The sequence below is a fragment of the Mastigoproctus giganteus genome, chromosome 10 (assembly GCF_048544385.1).
Source record: "Mastigoproctus giganteus isolate SK-2022 chromosome 10, ASM4854438v1, whole genome shotgun sequence".
In the NCBI taxonomy this organism is placed as follows: Eukaryota; Metazoa; Arthropoda; class Arachnida; order Uropygi; family Thelyphonidae; genus Mastigoproctus; species Mastigoproctus giganteus.
Genome location: NC_143584.1, coordinates 206,545,032 through 206,569,627, shown reverse-complemented (window position 1 = coordinate 206,569,627; position 24,596 = coordinate 206,545,032). Strand labels below are relative to the sequence as shown.

The 24,596-nt window shown below is 35.7% G+C and overlaps 1 protein-coding gene across 1 annotated transcript in view; it reads left to right on the top strand.

The window, feature by feature from the left end:
* The window catches only part of mRpS29 (mitochondrial ribosomal protein S29), a 93,021-nt gene that overhangs the window by 45,043 nt on the left and 23,382 nt on the right, over nt 1–24,596 (top strand). Inside the window, exons 7-8 of the mRNA XM_090383392.1 lie at nt 12,836–12,916; nt 18,318–18,397. Coding sequence (XP_090239518.1) covers nt 12,836–12,916; nt 18,318–18,397 — 161 coding nt within the window. The remainder of the gene's footprint in view (nt 1–12,835; nt 12,917–18,317; nt 18,398–24,596) is intronic.

Sequence of the window (24,596 nt, the reverse complement as noted above, 5' to 3'; positions counted from 1 at the left end):
CTATAACTGCATGCCATGCTGATAAAATACCCCAATACATACTATTAAGAAAATATTGTAGGAGGAAGATGCTCACCACCTTTGTTCAAATGAATACCATCTCTACAAAACAGTTTCCTATAACTGCATGCCATGCTGATAAAATACCCCAATACATACTATTAAGAAAATATTGTAGGAGGAAGATGCTGAAATAGATGAATGCAGAGTTGGGCAGTCAAATAGAGCAGAAAAAGATAGCATGGGACAATTACAGAGTGATGAGAAGTACTGAAGCCTACAACAGCTACAAATTGATTTGTAATAGTACCACAGATAGAGAATAGCATGGATGGATAGAGATACCATGGTTAGAGAGGCCAAGGCTGCGTATGAGAAAGCACTGGCTGAGAGAGCAAAGAATGGCGACAGCGAATTTTTCATGTATGTGAATACAAGGAAGAAAAAGGTGAATCAGATCAGACCATTGTATGTGGGAAAGCCTTAGACAACCCAGCTGATGTTGCGGATAAATTAAACAGGTACTTTAAATCTGTCTTTACTGAAGAAAAATCCTTCATGCTGAGAAGAGGCTGTGCAAGTGAGGCTGAGTCATATGAAATTAGTGATTTCAAAATTACAGATGACTTTTTATTAGAAAAACTTTTGAGCATAAAGACAAGTAAGGCTCCTAGAATTGATGGCATATACCCAGTAATTTTGAGGAAGGCTGCCACTGAGTGTATTGAACCATCGAAGTTTATTATGAGTGCATCTTTGGATTCTGGATAGATTCCTTCAGATTAGAAAAGTGCCAAGTAACCACCAGTACATAAAGGCAGTTCCAAGAGCAAAGTTGGTAACTACAGATCGGTTTATTGACTTCAGTGGTAGGGAAAATCTTAGAAGCAGTGATTAACAATGAAATCCAGTTTAGATAGATATGGCATGCTGAATAACATGCAGCATGATTTTGTAAAGGGAAAATCATGTTTAACTAACTTGGTCAGCTATTTTGACACAGTTACTCATGAGCTGGATGTATGGAAAAAATTGCAACACAATTTATTTAGATTTGACTCAGTCCCTCATTAGAGGTTATTGTATAAGCTGGAACATGTTGGGATAACTGCAAAAATTTTAAGATGGATTGATGGGTGGCTGCAGGGCAGAAGGCAGAGGGTTGTGATTAATGAATATTCTTCATATTGGCATAAAGTCAGAAGTTGGGTTCCCCAGGTATCAGTTCTTGGACCACTGTTTCTGATTTTCATAAACGACATTGACGATGAGATAGAAGGCTTAATGTCAAAATTTGCAGATGATGTAGAGATTGGTAGAATAGTTAATGATCAGTACCAAGCAGTGCTCCTTCAGGATGACTTGAACATACTTCAAAGATGGTCAGAGAAGTGGCAGCTATGTTTTAATGTTGCTAAGTGCAAGGTCTTACACTTGGGGAATAGCAACCCCCAAATAAATTATACACTCAGTGTGGTTGAATTAAAAATAGTGGAGGAGGAAAGGGATCTCGGAGTTATGGTTATTGGCAGGTATGAAGTTTTCTGATAGTGCAAACAGGCAGCCAGGAAAGTCCATTTTGTGCTATTAATGATTTATCGAACATTATCCTGTAGAGATATGGAGGTCATAGTCCCACTGTATGAGGCAATTGTAAGACCACATTTGGAATACTGTGTTCAAGTGAATCAGATTGGTCCACTTGATGTCGATGGTTCAACTGTTGATGATCCTACTCAGGTAGCTAACAAACTAAATGAGTATTTTACATCTACATTCACACATGAGGAGTTATTCAGGGAGGGGAATGCCAGAGGTGTATTAAACTCTGGCAATAAGCTAGATAATTTTGTAATAACTGAGAGTAAAGTGGAAGAGAAATGGTTGAAGGTAAACATAAGAAAAGCACCTGGGGTTGATGGAATCTATCCAGTTATATTAAAGGAGGCAGCAAAGGAAGTAAGCAAGCCCTTAGCCATAATTATGAGAGCTTACTTGGACTCAGGGGAGGTACCCATGGACTGGAGATGTGCAAATGTGACCTCAATCCACAAAGGAGGATCAAAGGGAGACACAGGTAATTACAGACCTGTTAGTTTAACTTCTGTTCCAGGGAAATTAATGGAGGCACTGATTAAAGAAGCATTGTAGGATCATCTAGACAAGACTTCAGTTATAGCTCGGACTCAGCATGGGCTTGTTAAGGGGAAGTCTTGTCTGACCGATTTGATTGGATACTATGATGTAGTCACAAAGGAACTGGATGCAGGGAATAATTTTGATATCATATATTTGGATCTTAGAAAGGTTTTTGATACTGTTGCACAATGAAGACTGCTGCACAAATTGGAGCAGTGTGGCATTGGAGGCAAATTGCTGCTGTGGATAAAGGGATGGTTGAGTGGGAGAAGACAGAGAGTGGTAATCAATGGACAGTGCTCTTTGTGGACTAATGTTATTAGTGGAGTCCCCCAGGGTTCAGGGTTGGGTCCATTGTTGTTTTCTCTATTCATCAATGATACAGTGATATTGATGATGGTATATCAGGCTTAATGTCCAAGTTTGCAGATGATACAAAGGTCGGCAGGATTGTTAATGACAGTATACTACTGCAACAGGATCTAGAAAAGTTGAGCAGATGGGCTGAGAGGTGGCAACTGAAGTTTAACATTCACAAATGTAAAGTACTGCATATGGGAAGCAGTAACCCCAGAGTAACGTGTCAACTGTGTGGTACTACGCTGACAGTGGTAGAAAGTGAAAAAGACCTGGGGGTAATGGTGCAGGCAGATGTGAAGTTTTCTGAGTAGTGCAAACGGTCTGCAAGAGTAGCTCATGGTGTCTTGTCAATAATAGATAACTCTTAATAAACTACAAAGTAGTTGTTGTAGGCATCATTTGCTGTTTCTCATATTGTGCTCTGCCTTCACGACGAGTTGCCATGATATTGCACTACTTCGAATAAGTAACTCTTCACTAATAGAGAAGACTATTGTTACTTATTCTCAGTTGAGTACCACCACCCAGACAGCACTGTTTCACGGCTATTGGCCGATCATCAGTGGGTGGGTAGGTACCCTGGTAATGCAGACATGACAACCCAGTTGTGAAGTTAATCACACAATATGAGAGATGCCAAGAGGTGTAGATGTCAATATTTAAAATAAATAAATGCACAAGGCATAATACTTTAAGAGTTTGGTATCTATATAATATCGGTGTTTAGATACACCATAGATAACTCTTAATAAACTACAAAGTAGTTGTTGTAGGCATCATTTGCTGTTTCTCATATTGTGCTCTGCCTTCACGACGAGTTGCCATGATATTGCACTACTTCGAATAAGTAACTCTTCACTAATAGAGAAGACTATTGTTACTTATTCTCAGTTGAGTACCACCACCCAGACAGCACTGTTTCACGGCTATTGGCCGATCATCAGTGGGTGGGCAGGTACCCTGGTAATGCAGACATGACGACCCAGTTGTGAAGTTAATCACACAATATGAGAAATGCCAAGAGGTGTAGATGTCAATATTTAAAATAAATAAATGCACAAGGCATAATACTTTAAGAGTTTGGTATCTATATAATATCGGTGTTTAGATACACCATAGATAACTCTTAATAAACTACAAAGTAGTTGTTGTAGGCATCATTTGCTGTTTCTCATATTGTGCTCTGCCTTCACGACGAGTTGCCATGATATTGCACTACTTCGAATAAGTAACTCTTCACTAATAGAGAAGACTATTGTTACTTATTCTCAGTTGAGTACCACCACCCAGACAGCACTGTTTCACGGCTATTGGCCGATCATCAGTGGGTGGGCAGGTACCCTGGTAATGCAGACATGACGACCCAGTTGTGAAGTTGATCACACAATATGAGAGATGCCAAGAGGTGTAGATGTCAATATTTAAAATAAATAAATGCACAAGGCATAATACTTTAAGAGTTTGGTATCTATATAATATCGGTGTTTAGATACACCATAGATAACTCTTAATAAACTACAAAGTAGTTGTTGTAGGCATCATTTGCTGTTTCTCATATTGTGCTCTGCCTTCACGACGAGTTGCCATGATATTGCACTACTTCGAATAAGTAACTCTTCACTAATAGAGAAGACTATTGTTACTTATTCTCAGTTGAGTACCACCACCCAGACAGCACTGTTTCACGGCTATTGGCCGATCATCAGTGGGTGGGCAGGTACCCTGGTAATGCAGACATGACGACCCAGTTGTGAAGTTGTGTGATTAACTTCACAACTGGGTCGTCATGTCTGCATTACCAGGGTACCTGCCCACCCACTGATGATCGGCCAATAGCCGTGAAACAGTGCTGTCTGGGTGGTGGTACTCAACTGAGAATAAGTAACAATAGTCTTCTCTATTAGTGAAGAGTTACTTATTCGAAGTAGTGCAATATCATGGCAACTCGTCGTGAAGGCAGAGCACAATATGAGAAACAGCAAATGATGCCTACAACAACTACTTTGTAGTTTATTAAGAGTTATCTATGGTGTATCTAAACACCGATATTATATAGATACCAAACTCTTAAAGTATTATGCCTTGTGCATTTATTTATTTTAAATATTGACATCTACACCTCTTGGCATCTCTCATATTGTGTGATTAACTTCACAACTGGGTCGTCATGTCTGCATTACCAGGGTACCTGCCCACCCACTGATGATCGGCCAATAGCCGTGAAACAGTGCTGTCTGGGTGGTGGTACTCAACTGAGAATAAGTAACAATAGTCTTCTCTATTAGTGAAGAGTTACTTATTCGAAGTAGTGCAATATCATGGCAACTCGTCGTGAAGGCAGAGCACAATATGAGAAACAGCAAATGATGCCTACAACAACTACTTTGTAGTTTATTAAGAGTTATCTATGGTGTATCTAAACACCGATATTATATAGATACCAAACTCTTAAAGTATTATGCCTTGTGCATTTATTTATTTTAAATATTGACATCTACACCTCTTGGCATCTCTCATATTGTGTGATTAACTTCACAACTGGGTCGTCATGTCTGCATTACCAGGGTACCTGCCCACCCACTGATGATCGGCCAATAGCCGTGAAACAGTGCTGTCTGGGCGGTGGTACTCAACTGAGAATAAGTAACAATAGTCTTCTCTATTAGTGAAGAGTTACTTATTCGAAGTAGTGCAATATCATGGCAACTCGTCGTGAAGGCAGAGCACAATATGAGAAACAGCAAATGATGCCTACAACAACTACTTTGTAGTTTATTAAGAGTTATCTATGGTGTATCTAAACACCGATATTATATAGATACCAAACTCTTAAAGTATTATGCCTTGTGCATTTATTTATTTTAAATATTGACATCTACACCTCTTGGCATCTCTCATATTGTGTGATTAACTTCACAACTGGGTCGTCATGTCTGCATTACCAGGGTACCTGCCCACCCACTGATGATCGGCCAATAGCCGTGAAACAGTGCTGTCTGGGTGGTGGTACTCAACTGAGAATAAGTAACAATAGTCTTCTCTATTAGTGAAGAGTTACTTATTCGAAGTAGTGCAATATCATGGCAACTCGTCGTGAAGGCAGAGCACAATATGAGAAACAGCAAATGATGCCTACAACAACTACTTTGTAGTTTATTAAGAGTTATCTATGGTGTATCTAAACACCGATATTATATAGATACCAAACTCTTAAAGTATTATGCCTTGTGCATTTATTTATTTTAAATCTTGTCAATAATATACAGGAATTTTTTTAGCAGGGATAAGGAGGTGATTATTCCCTTGTATAAGGCAATGATCAGGCCACACCTTGAATACTGTATACAGGTCTGGAGGCCTCATTTCAAGAAGGATGTAGAGCTGTTGGAATGAGTACAGAGAAGGGCAATAAGATTAGTGAATGGAACAAAGGGTTGCTCTTATGAAGAAAGGCTTAAGTTTTGCAAATTACATTGTCTGGAGACTAGGCACCTGCGAGGTGATCTAATTGAGGTGTATAAAGCCTTGAATGGTTTGAGCATGTTCAATGCTGATGGGATTCTTCCTGTTGCTCAGAATAATCGCCTGAGAGGGCATAAATTCAAATTGAGAAAAGGCAGTTGTAGGATAGATGTGTGGAAGTTTGCCTTTAGCCAGTGGGTGCTTGATTGCTGGAACCAACTTCCATCTGTCATTGTAGATGTTGATAGCTTAAACAGATTCAAGGTATAACTAGACAAACATTTGGAGCAAGTGGATGGGTGAAATGAAAACGGTGTGTTTTTTTTTTTTTTTTTTTTTGGCTGATGCTATACAGGGTGTCTCAGAAATATACGGCATAACTTCAGTAATGAGTTCCTCATATGTAGACAATAAAAATATTTTATATCAACACAGTTCCGGAAAATTCTTGGTTCCCGAGTTATTAACCGGAATGTCTTATCTCCCACAGGTGATTTCCTTCATTACAACGGTGCCTCCGTAGCCAGGTGGGCAGGAGCGGCAGTGCGTAGCACACGCTTCTTGATTAAACCGGAGGTTCGAGCCCGTGACCACCAAATACGGAGGATGCAGAAAGGTCAGGGAATGACCACCGCATATCCCTGGAGCAATATGGCCTTAGTTGCTAATGCTCCTAAATAACAACATAACATAACAATAACCTTCATCACAAGGTATTGACAGAATCTGGTGGTTTTCCATTCTGACCATGTACTCAAATCAGGAGCAAGCGGATATGCACTTTATGTACATATCTGCTTGCCGTCCGTTTTGGCGGACGGCAGTGCTCTGAAGGCTCATTGTTTATACCACAAAAGGTTCCCAGAACGAAAATGTCCAGACAGGAAAACGTTTGAAGGTTTCCATCGCCACCTTTGTTAAAATGGGACCTTTAAACCTCGTACTGCCGACAGAGGACGACTAAGATCTACGACTCCTGAAGTAGAGGAGGAGATTTTGGATGTTTTGTGCGTGCCACTCCTGGAATCAGCACACGCAGAATAGCAATGCAACTGGCTGTTCAACGTTCAACTATTTGGAGAGTGTTGCAAGAACACCAACTGTATCCTTACCATCTTGCAATGGGTACAGGCCTTGTCACCACCAGATTACCCTGCACGAGTAATGTTCTGCTAGTGGTTCTTGCAGCAGTGTGGTACTACTCCTCACTTTCCTGCCTTAGTGATATTCACAGATGAAACACGGTTCACACAAGACGGAATCCAAAACTTTCACAATCAGCATGTATGGGCTGAGGAAAACTCGAAACATGCAAGTACTCGAAATACGAAACATGCAAGGAATTTGGCATCGTCTTCACGAGTCCATGAGATGTCGATGTGAGGCCTGTATTCAGGCATTAGGTGGACATTGTGAACAGTTAAGTGTCATAGACAGACCTTCAAAACTCGGAAACCAAGCATTTCCAGAACTATGTTGATATAAAATATTTTTATTGTCTACATATGAGTAACTCATTCCTGAAGTTATGCTGTGTATTTTTGAGACACCCTGTATAAGCTTGCTTTCTTGCATCATGTGACCATGCTAATGCTAAAAAAGTGTGGAGACTTCATCTGAAAAAAAGACATTTATGTTTTTGAAAGGGTCCAAAGACTGGCAACTTGCATGGTGAGATCTACAAGGAAAGACTCCAATTATGTGAGCCACACATCTTAGCAACCAGGCCCTTCACAGGTGATCTGATTGAGGTTTATAAAGCTCTGAGAGGGGTAAGTAAATTGAATGAAGGCAGAATTTTCACTGTTATAGAGAATTCCAGAACTCGGGCATGAATTCAAATTAGGGGAAGAAGTTTAGACTAAATAGTAGGAAGATTTCTTTTAGCCAGCAAGTTCATTGATTGCTAGAACATGTTGTCTTCACAGGTATTTGGAGCTGAAGTTTGAATAAATTCAAAGGCCAACTGGATAGTTACTTATATAAGGAAGAAAGCAAATAATTTGTATTTTTGTTTCTATTTGCTTTTTTTTTTCTCCCAACCAGCGCAGCAAAAACCTGTGGATTCTTTGCACTATATGGCTATTACTATTTTCTGGGACATTATGGTGTTTTTATTTATACTTTTTTTTTTTTTTTTTTTTTTCCATTTCATTGTGATATTTCAGAAAACAAAATTATAATGACCACTTATGAAAATATAAAATCTGATGAACTGTGGACAGTAAAAGAAAGGGCTAATTATCAGGATATAAATTTAAAATGACAATAATTTTTAACATTAATTTTTTAATAAAAGTGTACATTAAAAGCCCAATGTGTTCTGAATTATATGCCATATTTTTATATGGGATATAATTCAGAACACATCAAACTCCTGCAAGAACAGCAACATTCATAAAGTATCACAGCAGTTTGTAAATAGACAGAGTGATTTCTATGATCATACTTCTGAAAATATTGAAATTCTGTGAGGTTCAGTGCACACATTGGTGCAATTAAGTGTAGGATGCTGTAGGTGGAGGTAAAAGTTTAAGCTGTTGGTTTGAAAATTTCTTTTACAAAATTACTGTAGTATATGTGATTATTGTGACAAAGAACTGAAAGTGGCATTTAGTTAAACACACAATAGCCATATTGCACATTTAGGCTAAAATTAAAAGAAATATAATTAAAGTTGATGGGAAAATGTACTCTTTTCTATGTGGGAAGTTGTGTAATTGAAATATAATCATCTCAGTACGTACTTTGTTTCAAGATATTTTGGCAGTGTCTTGGGATTCTACTGAAATCCATCTTCAGGCCTAATAATGTGCTTGCAAAGAAACTAAATTTAAAATAAACAAAAAAAAAATTAAATTAACTAAATTTAATTGAAAAAATACACCCTATCATGTGTGTTGTATAATTGAAACGTTATCATCCAGTGCATTCTTCTTACAATGTATTTTAGCATCGTGTTGGGATTCTATTGAAATCCATATTCATGTCCTAATAATATGTTTTTTAAATTGTATAAGTGACTATGTGCAAGAGAATGGTTCCTTCGCAATCACATTATTAGTTTGAGGATGGGTTTTGGTAGAATGCCGAAATGTTAGCATTAGAATTAGTAGAGGCATATGATGCAAGAAAGTAAGCTTATGCAGCATCAGCCAAAAAAAAAAAAAAAAAAAACCCTTCCACTTCACCCCACCGTTCGTTCGAAATACCTGTCCAGCTGAGCCTTAAATTTATTTAGGCTATCAACTTCAAAACAAGGGATGGAAGTCTGTTCCACCAACCAACTACCCGCTGGCTAAAGGCAAATTTCCGTACATCTACATACAATATGTTACCAAAACGTATTGTATTAAGTATGTATTGAGATGATAAAAGTTCAGTAAACAACTGATGCAACTTCGTATGTGTTAAAAGGGTATTATTTCAATTAAATTTAATTTCAAACCACGTATTATCTCTTCCTCAACTATTAAAAGAAAATATACAGTGGTCACATTGCATATTTGTTTTTGATGAGTTCCATTTGTTTTTCAACCAGTCAAAAACAAGAAAACTAACTATAGAATATACACAGTTTGCAGACACAACATGTTGATTCCTTGTGGGCTTATCTGCTTTGGAGAGAGAGAGAGAGTGGGAGAACTGATTAGTTTACAGTGTATACTAAGATAGCTCTGGCAACAGAACACACATGTCATGAGATACAAAGTGAGATTTTTAGGCAGGTGGCAGAAGTCAGGTTCATTGTGACAGAAGTGGTATTTGAGGAGTAGTATTATATTTATTGGTACATTGGTACAAACTCATTATTAAATCTAAATAGCATAAAACTTACCATTTTTGCTGTGTGGCAAGGTGCTGAGTCCTGTTGAAAAATGCAGTTTTGGATGTCTGTATGGTGATCCTTAATAACGGGTTTCAGGTGCTCCTCCAAGATTAGCAGCAGTGTAGATTTCTACATTCACCGTTCCATTAATAAACTTAATTCGCCCCACTCCTTTGCTTGTTATGCATCCCCAGACCATCTGACTAGCAGGGAACTTTACAGTTGGTGGTATGCCTCCAATTTTTGTCTTCTGACATATTGTTTCCCATGTGAGCCATGCAGGTAGTAGTAGTAGTAGTGGCATGTGATGCAAGAAAGCAAGTGTATGAGCTTATGCAGCATCAGCCAAAAAAAAATCACACCATTCCCTTCAAATGCCTGTCCAGTTCCTCCTTAAATTTATTCAACCTATCAACTTCCACGACAGATGGAAGTTTGTTCCAGCAATCAACCACCCACTGGCTGAAGGCAAATTCCCGCACATCTATTCTACATCTGTCCTTTCTTAATTTGCATTTATGCCCCCTTAGGTTCATAATCTGAACAAGTGGAAGAATCCGATCAGAATTCAGCGTGCTGAACCCATTCAAGGCCTTATACACCTCAATCAGATCACAGCGCATGTGCCTAGTCTCCAGCCACTGCAATTTGCAGAACTTAGGCCTCTCTTGGTAAGAGGATCCCTTCATTCCCCTCACCAATCTTGTTGCCCTTCTCTGTACACGCTCAAGTAAATCTGCATCCTTCCTAAAATGAGGCCTCCAGACCTGTACGCAGTACTCGAGGCGTGGCCTGACGGGCGCCTCCGTAGCCAGGTGGGCAGGAGCAGCAGTGCATAGCACATGCTTCTTGATTAGACGGGTTCGAGCCCGTCACCACCAAATACGGAGGATGCAGAAAGGTCAGGGAATGACCACCGCATATCCCCGGAGCAATATGGTCTTAGTTGCTAATGCTCCTAAAAACCAAAAAACAACAACAACGTGGCCTGATCATTGCCTTATACAGAGGGACAATCACCTCCTTTTCCCTTCTAGGAAAATTCCTATATATCATTGACAAAACCCCATGACCTGCCCTGGCAGCCTGTCTGCATTGCTCAGAAAACTTCATATCTGACTGCACAATTACTCCCAGGTCCTCTTCATTTTCTACCACCTTAAGTGTAGTACCACACAGTTGGTACGTTTCTCTGGGGTTACTTCTACCCATATGCAGTACTTTGCATTTGTCAAGGTTAAACTTCAGTTGCCACTTTTTAGCCCACCTGCACAAATTATCTAGATCCTGTTGCAGGATCTAGATAACTGTCATTAACAACCCTGCCAACCTTTGTATCATCTGCAAACATCGACATTAAGCCTGATATACCTTCATCAATATCATTGATAAATATACAAAACAACAGTGGACCCAACATCGAACCCTGTGAGACTCCACTAATAACATTAGTCCACGAAGAGCAGCACCCATTAATTACCACCCTCTGTCTTCTCCCACTCAACCATCCTTTTATCCATTGTAGCAACTTACCCTTAATACCATTCTGCTCCAATTTTTACAATAGTCTTCCATGCGCAACAGTGTCAAAAGCTTTCCTGAAATCCAAATATATGATATAAAAATTATTTTTTGCCTCCAGTTCCTTTGTAACCACATCATAATATCCTATCAAATTTGTCAGACAAGACTTTCCCTTAACAAACCCATGCTGTGTCTGAATTATTGCTGCAGTCTTGTCTAGATGATCCTGCAATGCATCTTTAACCAGTGACTCCATTATTTTACCTGGAACAGAAGTTAAACTAACTGGTCTGTAATTACTCGTGTCACCCTTCGATCCCCTTTGTGAATTGGGGATACATTTGCACATCTCCAGTCCGTGAGAACCTCCCCTGAGACCAAGGATGCTCTCATAATTATGGCTAAGGGTTTTCTTAGTTGCTTTGCCACCTCCTTTAATATAACTGGATAGATCCCATCCACCCCAGGTGCTTTTCTTATGTTTAACTTCAACAATTTCTCCTCCACTTTGCTCTCAGTTATTACAAAATCATTACGTATCCTGCTACAATTTGATAACCTTCTGCCATTTTCAAACCTTAATAATTCCTCATGTGTGAATGTAGATGCAAAATACTCATTCAGGTTGTTTGCTATCTGAGCAGGATCATCAACAGCAAGGTTGAATTCATCAGAAAAGGTGATGGTGTCCCATTGCTCTTTTGTGCATGAAACATGCATTTTGGCCCAAGCAAGCCACTTCTTCCTCATTTGTTGGTTCAATAAAGGATTATTTTTTGGCCAATAGGCATGCTGACCACATTCCAAAAGCTATCTTTGGATAGTTCTTGCACTTATTTCAACACCAGAGTCCATCTCAAAGTCTAGTTTTATATCAGGAGCACTGGCATGGCGATTACGAAGGTATAGCCGTTTCAAATTTCAATCTTGGGAAGGCGTAGTCGCTCTCTTACAGCCCGATCCAGGTCTTCTCTTCACATCACTGCTTTCACACTTTAATTTCAGCACCCGGGATACTGTTGACTGGTGACAGCCTATTTTATCAGCAATGGCACACATAGAAAGCCCTTCCTGGGACAGAGCAACAGCTAAACTTTTTTCTGGTGTCAACTGAACATATGGAACCATGCTTACACCTCCACAAAACAGGATACTAATGAGCATGTATACCCTTCCAATGCTGTATTTATAGAAACAGCCGATACCTTGCAATTACTGTCTGATGAAATAGAAGCATTATCTGACGCAATACCTTTGCTTTGTGACAAACAAAATGATTTTAATCAAACAATATCTTATACATTTCACTACAAATGTTACTTTTTTAAGGTGATGCAGTTTTTTTGTCTGCCACGGTATAATTCTTATTATAATTATTGTTTTTTAGTTGTTATAATTTTAATTTACTTGTTGCTGATTAGTAAGCTGTAATTGTATAATATAAGTAATCTTTGATAATATTAATTTAGCTGCAAAAATATTAAAAAAGATTTTTTTTTTTTATTATTATTTTTTTTATAGCTGAGTCTGTCACAAACCTATATGTGGAGCAAACGTGAAGTTGCAGAGGAAGGCCAGCCTTTGCATTCCATTATAGAACATGTAAGCATCAATAATAGGCATGGATTCTTTTTAAAAGAAATATAGATGTAAAATGATTGCCTATAGAAAATTATTTGAAGAAATTTTTTAGTCCTATTAGTGAACTGAAGATTGAAGATGACATGAAAAAATGTAATTATTTATTTTAGTATCCTTTAACATTGAGTGTATGGATTTTGGAGCCTTGAAAGAGTGATAAATTGTGCATTGTATTCGTTTACTTGTTTTTACAGTGAACCATTTGCACGGTATTTCATATTGTGAGACTAGCACTATGAATTATTTCAGTGCCATTGCAAAAGACTTTTTGTCTTTTTAGTAGTAAATTTCAGTTTGTTTTTGTCTAATTCTGTAATAAAACATTGAAAATATTGTTGTTAGAGTGAATATTCTTGGATAGACTTTAAGTGCTCATGCACCAAACTTTTCTGATTTTTTTTCTCTACATCTTATTGCATTTCTCTTCTTGTCAATTTTACTGATAAGATACCTGGATTCCTGTTGATGAGATGATTATATTTGGGAGTGGCGCCATTACAATAAATAGCATTATAACTTTTATTTAGGAAAGGAAATTTATATGTAAAATAGCACCGAGGCCATTTTTAATGATAGCTCCACATTATGAGAGATTAATGCCACACCAAAAAATGTCTCTTCATCAGCAAAATTTGCTTTCTGTAAAGAGCATATACAAATGCTGATATTAATGGGATAGGAGAAAAAGATTTACCAAAATCAGCATAAGAATTAAAGGAAAGTTGTATGCTAGAAGTCAGCTCTATCTTTAGTCAAAGCTCTAATAGAATCATCATAAGGATGTAAAAAAGATAGGATGGACAAAAGTTGTGGTCAAGTAACTTTAAGCAAGAGAAAAATCATGATTGCTCTTTGGACAAGGAACCAATTTTCTACTCTTGTACTATCAAAATCAAGAATAATTTTAGTAATGCAATAAAGGCAAATCTAAGATCAAGAGATTTATAATGGTTGTCTGACCAAGAATAATATAAATAGAAATCATATGGGGGGGGAACTAATTACCACAAAACTAATATGGCAAATTAATGCAAAAATCAGGATTACATTTGGCAGGGTGCAATTCTGTTACCTGAATAGCACGATATCCTAATATTCAAAATAAAATAAGAAAGAAACCAAGTAGCACTCACCCCTAGCAGTGCAAATGTGACTCCCTTTATCTAAGGAGGCACATGTGCTCATGCCCACCAAAGGAAAAGTGCCACTTCTACAATAAATAAAATTAATAAATTAAGACAGGGAACCCACAAACATATAGAGTTCACAAATGCAAAGTGAAAATTAATGAACAAACCAAACTCAGTAATGTAACATGCCATGGCCATTGCTCTCTGTAGTTAAAATAAAGGAACATAACAGACAAAATGCAAATTTAAATGCTGACCCAGCCAGTTTACAGGACTAAACCAAATGTTACAAATTAACCTTAAACTAAACTGTAATAAATAGGATTAACATATGTAAGTAAATTAAATCAATTGTAATAAAGTCATTAAGGAAAACCAGATGACAAAATAATTAAAACATAATGAAGGAAACAAAGGGTAGTCATGAGCATTCAAATGAAAGAAAGAGGTAGGAGTAGGACAGAAGAAACATATACCTCAAAGAGGTACAGAATGAATTAAAGAAAATGCAGTGGACTGTGTTACCCGATATCAAATGTAACTTTACTATAAAGACAAACATAGCACGTTTCTAAGACTATTTAAAAAAAAAAACATTAATTACTACAAGATCAATGCAGAAAATTAATGCAACAATTAGTTTTATGGTTATTAGCATTCCTTTCTTCTTAATAGTCTTTGAGACATAGCCACTTTTCTCTCCTTTATAGTAAAATTACATTTGATGAGGGCATAACATGTTGTGTTGCATTTTCTTTAGTTTCCTTTCCCTCTCTTTGATTTGTATGTTTCTTCTGTTCTGCTCTTCCCTTTTTCCTTTGAATTGCTCGAATTTTGAATTGCTTTTTCTTTTTATATGTTGATTAATCTGTCATTTCATTTTCCTTAGTGACCTTGTTACAGTTGATTTAATTAATTAATTTATGTTAATCCTTATTTATTATGATTTAGTTTAAGGTTAATTTGCATTTAGCTTAGACCTGATGACTGGCTGAGCTGATATTTAAATTTGCATTTCATCAATTATGTTCCTTTATATTAACTAAAGATTGGTGGCCATGTCATATATTACATTATTCAGTTTAGTTTGTTATTTTTCATTTTGCATTTGGATCATATAGAGCCTATTGATCTTTGGCTGGATAGCAGGCAAATTCATTTATTGTGGAAGTGGCATTCTTATGAGCATGCACCTCCTCAGGCAGGGAATCATGCATTTACACTGTAGGGGAAGGAGTGTTGCTTCATTTTAATGTTTTAATTTTATTTTGAATATTAGGTTGGATGAATGTTTAGAACCATCTGGTATTTTAGTAGGTAAACAGACAATTTATATAAGGTCGTTAGTGATAACAAAAACCTCGGCCTTCTTTACTAACTGGGTCAGTACATAAGATAAATGGAATTTAACTGGACTTATTATTCATATTGAGCAAGGAAGCCACAGGCTTTTGCTGCACTAGCCAAAAAAATAATAATAATAAATAAATAAATAAAGAAAACATATATAAATATAAAAAATTAAAAAAGAAAATAACCAATGTGTTTCTCTCTTCCCCACACTGTCAACCTCACTATTAAGGAGGTAACTTATTCCAGTAATTAGCAAGTTCAAATGATGCAAGAAAGGAGACTTTTTCTGCATAAACAAAAAAATAAATAAATAAAATAATATATATATAATAAAATAGCACATTTATACTATTTTCATTTCCATAAGATAATCACCCAATTCTGCTTTAAATTAAGCTAGACTCACTGCCTCTGACCACATTGGGAAGCAACTTTCAGTCTTCTGCAATGCCCTGAAATTTTATATTTATTTTTTATTTTATATTTATACTATTTTCATTTCCATAAGATAATCACCCAATTCTGCTTTAAATTAAGCCAGACTCACTGCCTCTGACCACATTGGGAAGCAACTGTCAGTCTTCTGCAATGCCCTGAAATTTTATATTTGTGCCCCCCCGCCGCGATCCTTGTCTCACCTACACAGTGGAACAGACATTCCTTATTTATTTTACTCAATCCTTCTGTGCCTTTTTACACCTCAATCAAATCTCCCCTTAGATGTCTACTTGTCATATTTTGCAGTTCACTCCTTCCAAGCCATTCTTCATATGTGCATTGATTTGACTTCATCACTAATCTGGTTCCCCATCTTTGAACCCTCTCCAGACCTGAATACAATATTCCAAATGCAGTCTAACCATCTTGTATAGAGGGATAATGACATCCTTCTCCCTACTAGTAAAGGCCCTATGAATTGTGGACAAAACACCACATGCATTCCTAGCTACCTGTTTACATTGCATGGAAAATTCCACATAAGATTGAATCATAACACCTAAGTCTTTTTTTATATCAAATCACTTTTAGCTCCTCACTCCCTTACGAACCTCAATCAGGTCCCCTCTAAGGTGAGTGGTTGCCATGCTCTGTAGTCCACATATTCAGTCTTTTTTTTTTTTTTTTTTTTAAGATGCAGTCTCCATTTCTTGGACAGTATTTTAAATGCGGTCTTACAATTACCTTATGCAGTGGAATTATGATTATGTCTTATACAGTTGGTTTACAGTCTTGTGAACACTTAAATCACCAGGAATTAATTCTGACTTTCACCATTACTGGTGAAAGTCAGAAGAAAGAGGATTAATTAATTAAGATAAAAAAAGACGTCTGAGTTTCATATGGTATGATTTGAAGGGCTGGGGAATGGTGAAAACTGCAAATGAATTTTAAAGAATACAGTAAAGAGATTTTGAGCCAGAGGAAGGACAGAGAGAGATTCTAGATTGGGAAATTTCTAACAAAGATTATCAAAAAATGGAAGGAGCCTAAATTGAATAATTCATATAAGTGAGATGAGTGATATTTGAGGAAACTGGCTGTTGAGACTGTTAGAAAAGTAGGCATAGTAGGCATTATAGAGGATAATGGCCTTCAGTGGATTATAATTGAACATAACACTGAGATTAGAATTGAGACCATGTTTATTAGGAAAAAGGTAGATTAGGAAGTTTATGTGAGGCTTGGTTTTTTTTTTTTTTTTTTTTGTGCATATAATCAGAATTGGTTTGATCCATTGGTTTAATAGTTACTGATTCATTTGAAGCAAAATTTGAGAGGAGCATGATGAAATTTTAGCCATGTACATATTTTGTGAGTGTACTCTCATCAGCATTCTAAGCTGGTATATGTGGGGGATAAAACTTTTTTGAGTTTCTGGATGATGCATCTCTGCATCCTACATTATGCTGTTGCCTAAACCTGACTAACCATTATTCAATTTAAAAAAAAAAAAAGAAGAAGAAGCTTTTATAGAGGATTGCTCTGGTCTGTGACAGAATAAACCTTAGAACTTTTATAGATGTGAGATTTAATTTGGTATTGGTCAGAAACATTAATTCATTCCTAATTCAATAATGTAAATATGAGGTACCTCCTCAATTTGAATTCCATTTTATATTTTGTGCTGGTGTGTGGAGTGGTGGGGGATAGGATAACTTGTGTTTGGGATTATTTTATTATTATTTTTTTTAAAATTTAATTCCATTTTCAATTTACTTGACTTTTAACTTTCATTATTAACATTATCATCATCATCATTATTTAATGCATCATAGTCTATCCAAAATCTTATGTAGCACAGTTCCTACTTTTTCCCCCTTTTAACAAAACAGTTTTCATGTGACTAAAAAAACATTGGAGTTTTGTTCAGAAATGTTACAATTCGAGGACAGGTTGCAACCCTGAATATTCTCCAGTCATTTTGAGGATGAAATGTGTGATTATTTTTTTTTGAAATAGTGGAAATTAGGATGAAACATAAAGTGAATTTTTTCAGTTTACTAAGAAACAGTTTAATAATTTGAAAATGCAATTTATTTCATTTTGCTTAAAAGCAGTGGCAGCTGCAAACATGAAGAAAGGTTTTATTTTAAGGTTAACAAAATAAATAAATAATCTTTATTTAACGTACCATGAGAGTTCAGTTACAAATAAAATATACATAGTGCCTATCACAATAGTAAGTCAAAAATTATGTATAGGTTTTCTTTTAATAATGCATAATGTTTTCTTTGTATTATTTTGTGAATCTATGAAATCGGAAATGCATTCATGTAATAATTTTTGGCTAAGACACTGTTATGTGAATTATTATATTATTAGTATTATTAAAAAACATAACTTTCAGTAAATATTGTTTCATTTTTTTCTTATCCTAGGGCATTAACAGAACGAAACATGCTACTGATTGTGTTGCTGTTCTTCTAAAAGAAATCAAACTGCAAGCCCAAACAGGCAAGTAAGTATATTAAAAAAAAAAAAAATGTATTAAGATATTTTTTTGCCTGATGTCAAATTTACAAATACACAATATTTTCACTGTTTGAATGATATATGATTTTTTTTGGAAATTCATTCTTTAAATATTGACATATTTAACATCAATAATGTAATTTTTTTCTTTTTCCTTTTTTTTTAACACTATTCCCTGTAATCTTATCAGGAATTAGTCCCACATATGTCCAGAGTTCCACTTTGTATTCTAATTGTGTGTTTTTCAGCAGTTTATTAATTCGACAGTGGTTGTGCTCTGTTTGACAGGTGTCCAACTTTCTTTTTTATTTCTGCAGAAAGGTTTTTTTTTTTTTTTTTTTTTTAATTCTGCTTTGGTGTATACCAGATTGTATGGTATTATTATATAGTATAATATGGATTATGTGAGTATTATTATATGTTATTTTTAGCTATTATTTCTTCTTTTAATGAAAAATTTGATGGTGTGCTTTTTGAATATTAGTTTAAATGAAACAAAACTTTCATTAATTCTGCCCAAAGGTGGGGGGCAGAATTAATGACATTATAGACAAAATATGAAGCTGTTACTTCCTTCCATTTTCAAGTTTATATAACTGCTAAGAATGCAAAATTCAAAAATGGCACATAAACTGATTAATTATATATAAAAAATACGATAATTTTAAAGACTGAAACTACTAAATAGTCACTGTAAAGTATCAAGCAAGATCATTGTCATCAAGAATCAATTGAACATTCCATCTGTCTTGAATGTATAGAAATTTATTTAAGCTGGAAGGCAGGAATAAACTTTTCAGTTAAAAAGCTGAATGGCAAAGTACATGTCCATTAAGTTACAATCAAGTGTAACTACTCTGAGGAGAAAATTAACTGTTAAATATTTTTTATACAAATGTAGACAAAATACACATTTGTCTATATTTGTATATAAAACGTTTAATAATTTTCTCCTTAGGGCAATTGCACTTGACTTTGACCCAAGGCATGTATAGCTAGCCATTTGAGTTTTTAACTAATAAGTTTATTTCTGTCTTCCAGCCTTAAATATATATGTGTATATCTATACATTTTCTTTTTAATGAGGAAACCTGTGTGGTGTAGTGAGACTACTAAACAAATAAATTTGCAAGGATATACCTGACAAGTATCTTCATGCAATTACTCTGTGAGAATCTTTAAAAAAAGGCCTGACGTAGCCCAGTGGTCAGGAGCGAGAGTGCATTGTACGCATTCCTTGAGTGGACCGGGGTTCAAACCCGTGACTACTAAATACGATAAATATTTGTATTGACGATTTATTGTAAACTCCACTGACTTGGTTGTCGTGTTGGAGTATAAACAGAAAAATTTCACTTGAAAAACTACACTGGTAAGACTTTATATTAAGGAAGGCAGATAAAGTTCTGACAATTAACCACGAACCAATTTTTGTATGAGATTCTTTTCATTCAAACTGGTTTTGCTGTAACCTGTCAAGTGCAACACAACCACTGCTGGGTTAAAAGCCTTCTTCATTCAGAGTTGTAGTTAGTTGATCGCGGGCAGAGATAGGGAGAGTAGTTTTTTCTATGGGTTACTCCAGCTTTTTTCAGCTTGTATGATGTGCAAATTGATTCATGAACATGTCACAAAAAAAAAAAAAAAATATATATACATATATATATATATATATATAATTATATGTTCAGCTTATTGTGGAATGTTTCCGATTAATAGTGTTTGACTATAGGTATTAGTGCTTACAGATCAGGTTAGTCCATAAAGGCTATCTTAATTCTGTAGGGCCTATAAACATATATTTATGTAGCTTATTACCTAATGGTAAGGAATTTTCATTGATGACCATGTGATGGAATATATAATATAAAATGTATAATATTAAATTGCATTGTAATTTAGAATTTAGTATATTTATACGCATAATCATTAATTTTGATAAGATGTTAGCTGCAGGTAATGAAAATTCATCAGGCAATTGTAATGAAAATTACAATACGTAATATATATATATATATATATATATACTTACTGTTTTTCTTTTCTTTTTTTTTTTTTTTTTTAACTTCCACTTCTTTGTTTTCATATTTCATATATATATATATATATATATATATATATATATATATATTTTGTGTTTTTAAATAATTAATATAAATGTCTAAATGATTAATTTCAATTTATCACTTGCAACGTTAATGCTATTGCCGCAGTCCAAAGGGATAGCAAATACTAATTCATGTAATTAGCAACAACTAACTCATGTAAATAGCAATAGACAACGTATGTAAATAACAAACAACCAATTGGTGTATATATTATTTTCACCACGTAATTTCTAATAAATTGGAAGTATTCCACCCGGACTCAGCCCCCACCCCCGGCCTACGTAGAAATCAGACCTCTCATCTCATGACCTACAAATTGCATCGCACTGCAACAATATCAATTAACAATAGGCACGGCTGCGCACTCAAAACCAACCCTGTTATATAACAAATAGAGAACGGGACTAACCCCTCTTTTTCCGACAGACCACCAACGAACAGATACCGTAAGTGTAACTCTTCTCCCTTATTCCGATAATTACCCATTGGGCTTTGTTTCTCCTCCACCAGTTTGCTGATTACGATGCTAAGATTAAAGTTTTCTAAAAATTAAAATTATCTGATATTACAAATTAAATTATATCTATCCATATTCAATTAACTAAATAATTTATAAGAGCAAAAATAATCTCAATACAATGGCAAAACTGATAAGGAGTTAACAGAAACGGGTAATTATGAGACATTCCTTAAATCTGGCTATCGATCCGCTCAAAGCCCCGATGAAGTAGCGGGTAGATGACCAGGTAAAGGAATGTTTAGTTTATATTGATTTGATGATTAATTAATTGCTATTTAAAGTTTGTTAAAATAATTATAATTTTAACTTTAACTTCATTAAGTATTAATCATATCTTTAATACCATTACAGATCCCCAGGAATAGGTTAGACTACACATTCTAACTGAATCTCTTGTTTCGTTTACACCTTAATACCTTTATAGAAAATAAATACCAGAAAATTGAAGTAGTTTAAACAATCAAACTATATATATATATATATATATATATCTGATAATTAAAATAAATATGATATTTAAAATAAAAACATCAGCCAGTAGTACGGCAATAATGCAGAGCGAAACAAAACGCAAAATAATATAAAATAAACAAACAGGGAAGGGAAAATAGAGATAATAGGTAGTCGATAATCCCCTGTAAAATTTAGTCAATTAAATCATTAAACCCAATTAATAAAAGGGTAAATTTAAAATAATGCCAATTTATAAATAATTTAGCGGTACCCCCCTTGAAGGTACCAGTTCCAAAAAACGTGAAATATCACCAAAAAAGGGTTAAAGAAACTACCAAAAAACTAAAATATCAAAATGATAGACTGACCATCATGCCCCATATCGACAGAGGACCACGAGGCCAATAATGGTCATGGAATCGCTGCATTTCAATCGTCATACAAATCATCGCAAAGGCAGAAATATCGAAGAACCAAACCACCCTTCCATTCTCCGATAGATCAACCAATGCAGAGGATTTGCATGGCGGTGGTCCTGTGCCGCCATCTATGCTTTTCCTTTCTATTATATAAGCTGGTTAAGCTTGCATTATGTCAGTGGTGTGGCTCTGATCTGGAGTGTTCTCTGTTCTATAGTTTATTTTTCGCTGCATAAGGACCACCGCCATGCAAATCCTCTGCATTGGTTGATCTATCGGAGAATGGAAGGGTGGTTTGGTTCTTCGATATTTCTGCCTTTGCGATGATTTGTATGACGATTGAAATGCAGCGATTCCATGACCATTATTGGCCTCGTGGTCCTCTGTCGATATGGGGCATGATGGTCAGTCTATCATTTTGATATTTTAGTTTTTTGGTAGTTTCTTTAACCCTTTTTTGGTGATATTTCACGTTTTTTGGAACTGGTACCTTCAAGGGGGGTACCGCTAAATTATTTATAATTGGCATTATTTTAAATTTACCCTTTTATTAATTGGGTTTAATGATTTAATTGACTAAATTTTACAGGGGATTATCGACTACCTATTATCTCTATTTTCCCTTCCCTGTTTGTTTATTTTATATTATTTTGCGTTTTGTTTCGCTCTGCATTATTGCCGTACTACTGGCTGATGTTTTTATTTTAAATATCATATTTATTTTAATTATCAGATATAATTAGGCATCATGTGGAGGATGTGCATTTGCTGCCTCTAATGATAGCTATATAGCCATATTTATTTATTTTTATTACTTTTGCCTAACTTTTACCTCACATAATATATATATATATATATATGCAGTAAGAATAAAAATGGGGTGGAAAGTTAATTAAGTGATAGTTGAGAGATAAAAGTAATATGACAGTTGTGCCTGAGCACGCAAAGCAGCAGCAGCACAGGAGATACAAAAGCATATATATATCGAGGGTTTAGTATCAGACAATGTTGACTACAAAATCATTTTGTAATAAACATTTTTGTAATTAACTAAGGAAAAGTCATTTAACATTTTCTTGGTTTATCAGAAATGTGCTTATAGCCCAGACTAACTTGTAAACTACTGGAGAAATACATTTCTATGACGTGACATGCATTCTTATTTGTATGAAGTTAAACTAAAGTTGTGTCAAGACAAAAATACAATTTTGTAGTTAATGTTGTCCAACACTAAATCCTTGATATGAGGTAGCATTAATAAATCTATTGAAAAGCGAGAAGATGTAGGCGTAATTACACAAAATGCCAAAACTAAAAGAAGGATAGCAGAAATTGGAAATATTGAAGGCAGGAGAAAGAGAGAGAATGTGAATATCGTATATGATATAATGAATTAAATAAAATTATAATCCGAATTATATCATATAGGATATTCACATTCTTTCTCATGCTTTCAATATTTCCATTTTTTGCTGTCTTTCTACTATTCGTTTTGGCATTTTGTTCAATTTATGCCTCCATCATCTTGCTTTTCAATAGATTTATTACTGCTACCTCACTCTCACACACACACACACACACACACACACACACACACACACACACACACACACACACACACACACACACACACACATTGGATTGTTTTTTTTTTTTTTTAGGAGCATTAGCAACTAAGGCCATTACTGGTCATTCCCTGACCTTTCCGTATTTGGTGGTCATGGGCTTGAACCCCAGTCTAATCAAGAAGTGTGTGCTACGCACTGCTGCTCCTGCCACACACACACACACACATATATATATACATACATACATACATACCTACATATACACTGGTATTCAAAGAAAGTGCATCACCCCTTAAAATTGTAATTGTTGTCCAAATAATGTAAGTATATGGCAATATTTCTTAGATTGCATCAGATAAGATTGACATGCATAGATGATGTAATATTGCATCAGCTGTTACTCTCAGCTATACAAGCACGCTCTGCAAGAGTTGCAGTCATTCCTTGCTTGTGTCAGGATGGCGAGTTACGTGCAGTTGACGCTACGAAGAAACAGTGCTATTGTTGCTCTATGTGAGGAAGGACGTTCGTCCCGTCATATTGCTTATAGAGTGTCGTGTAATCAGTCAACAGTCAGTAGATTTCTTTCCAAACTCAAGAATACTGGTTCTGCTGATAGGAAAATAGGAACCAGATGCAAACTAGTCTCTACGCCAAGAGAGTATTAGTATTAGTAACGGCCGCATGGTGCAAGAAAGCCTATGGCTTAAAGAAAGGACTGTGTTTTGAAGCGCTTATGCCTTAAAAACTGTAAAGCTTCTTTGTCTGAGCTGAAAAGAGAATGGGAAGAACATATAGGAGTGGTAGCAAGTGCAGTAACAGTCAGAAGATGCCTCTTCAAAAATGGACTTGTCGTCCTAAGAAGAAGCCCCTCCTCACACAAAAAATGAAAAAGGCCTGATTAATTTGGTGTAAAGAGCATGTCAAATGGACCCCTGGGCAGTGGAAGTCAGTTATTTTCTCGGATGAGAAGGAATTCAACCTGCATGGCTCTGATGGGAGACAAACGATTCACCGTAGATGTGGTGAAGGATATCATCTAGACCAGTGGTCTCAAACTCAAATTGCATGCGGGCCGAATGCACAATCTGAAAGCAGCTGACGGGCTGGAATTTTT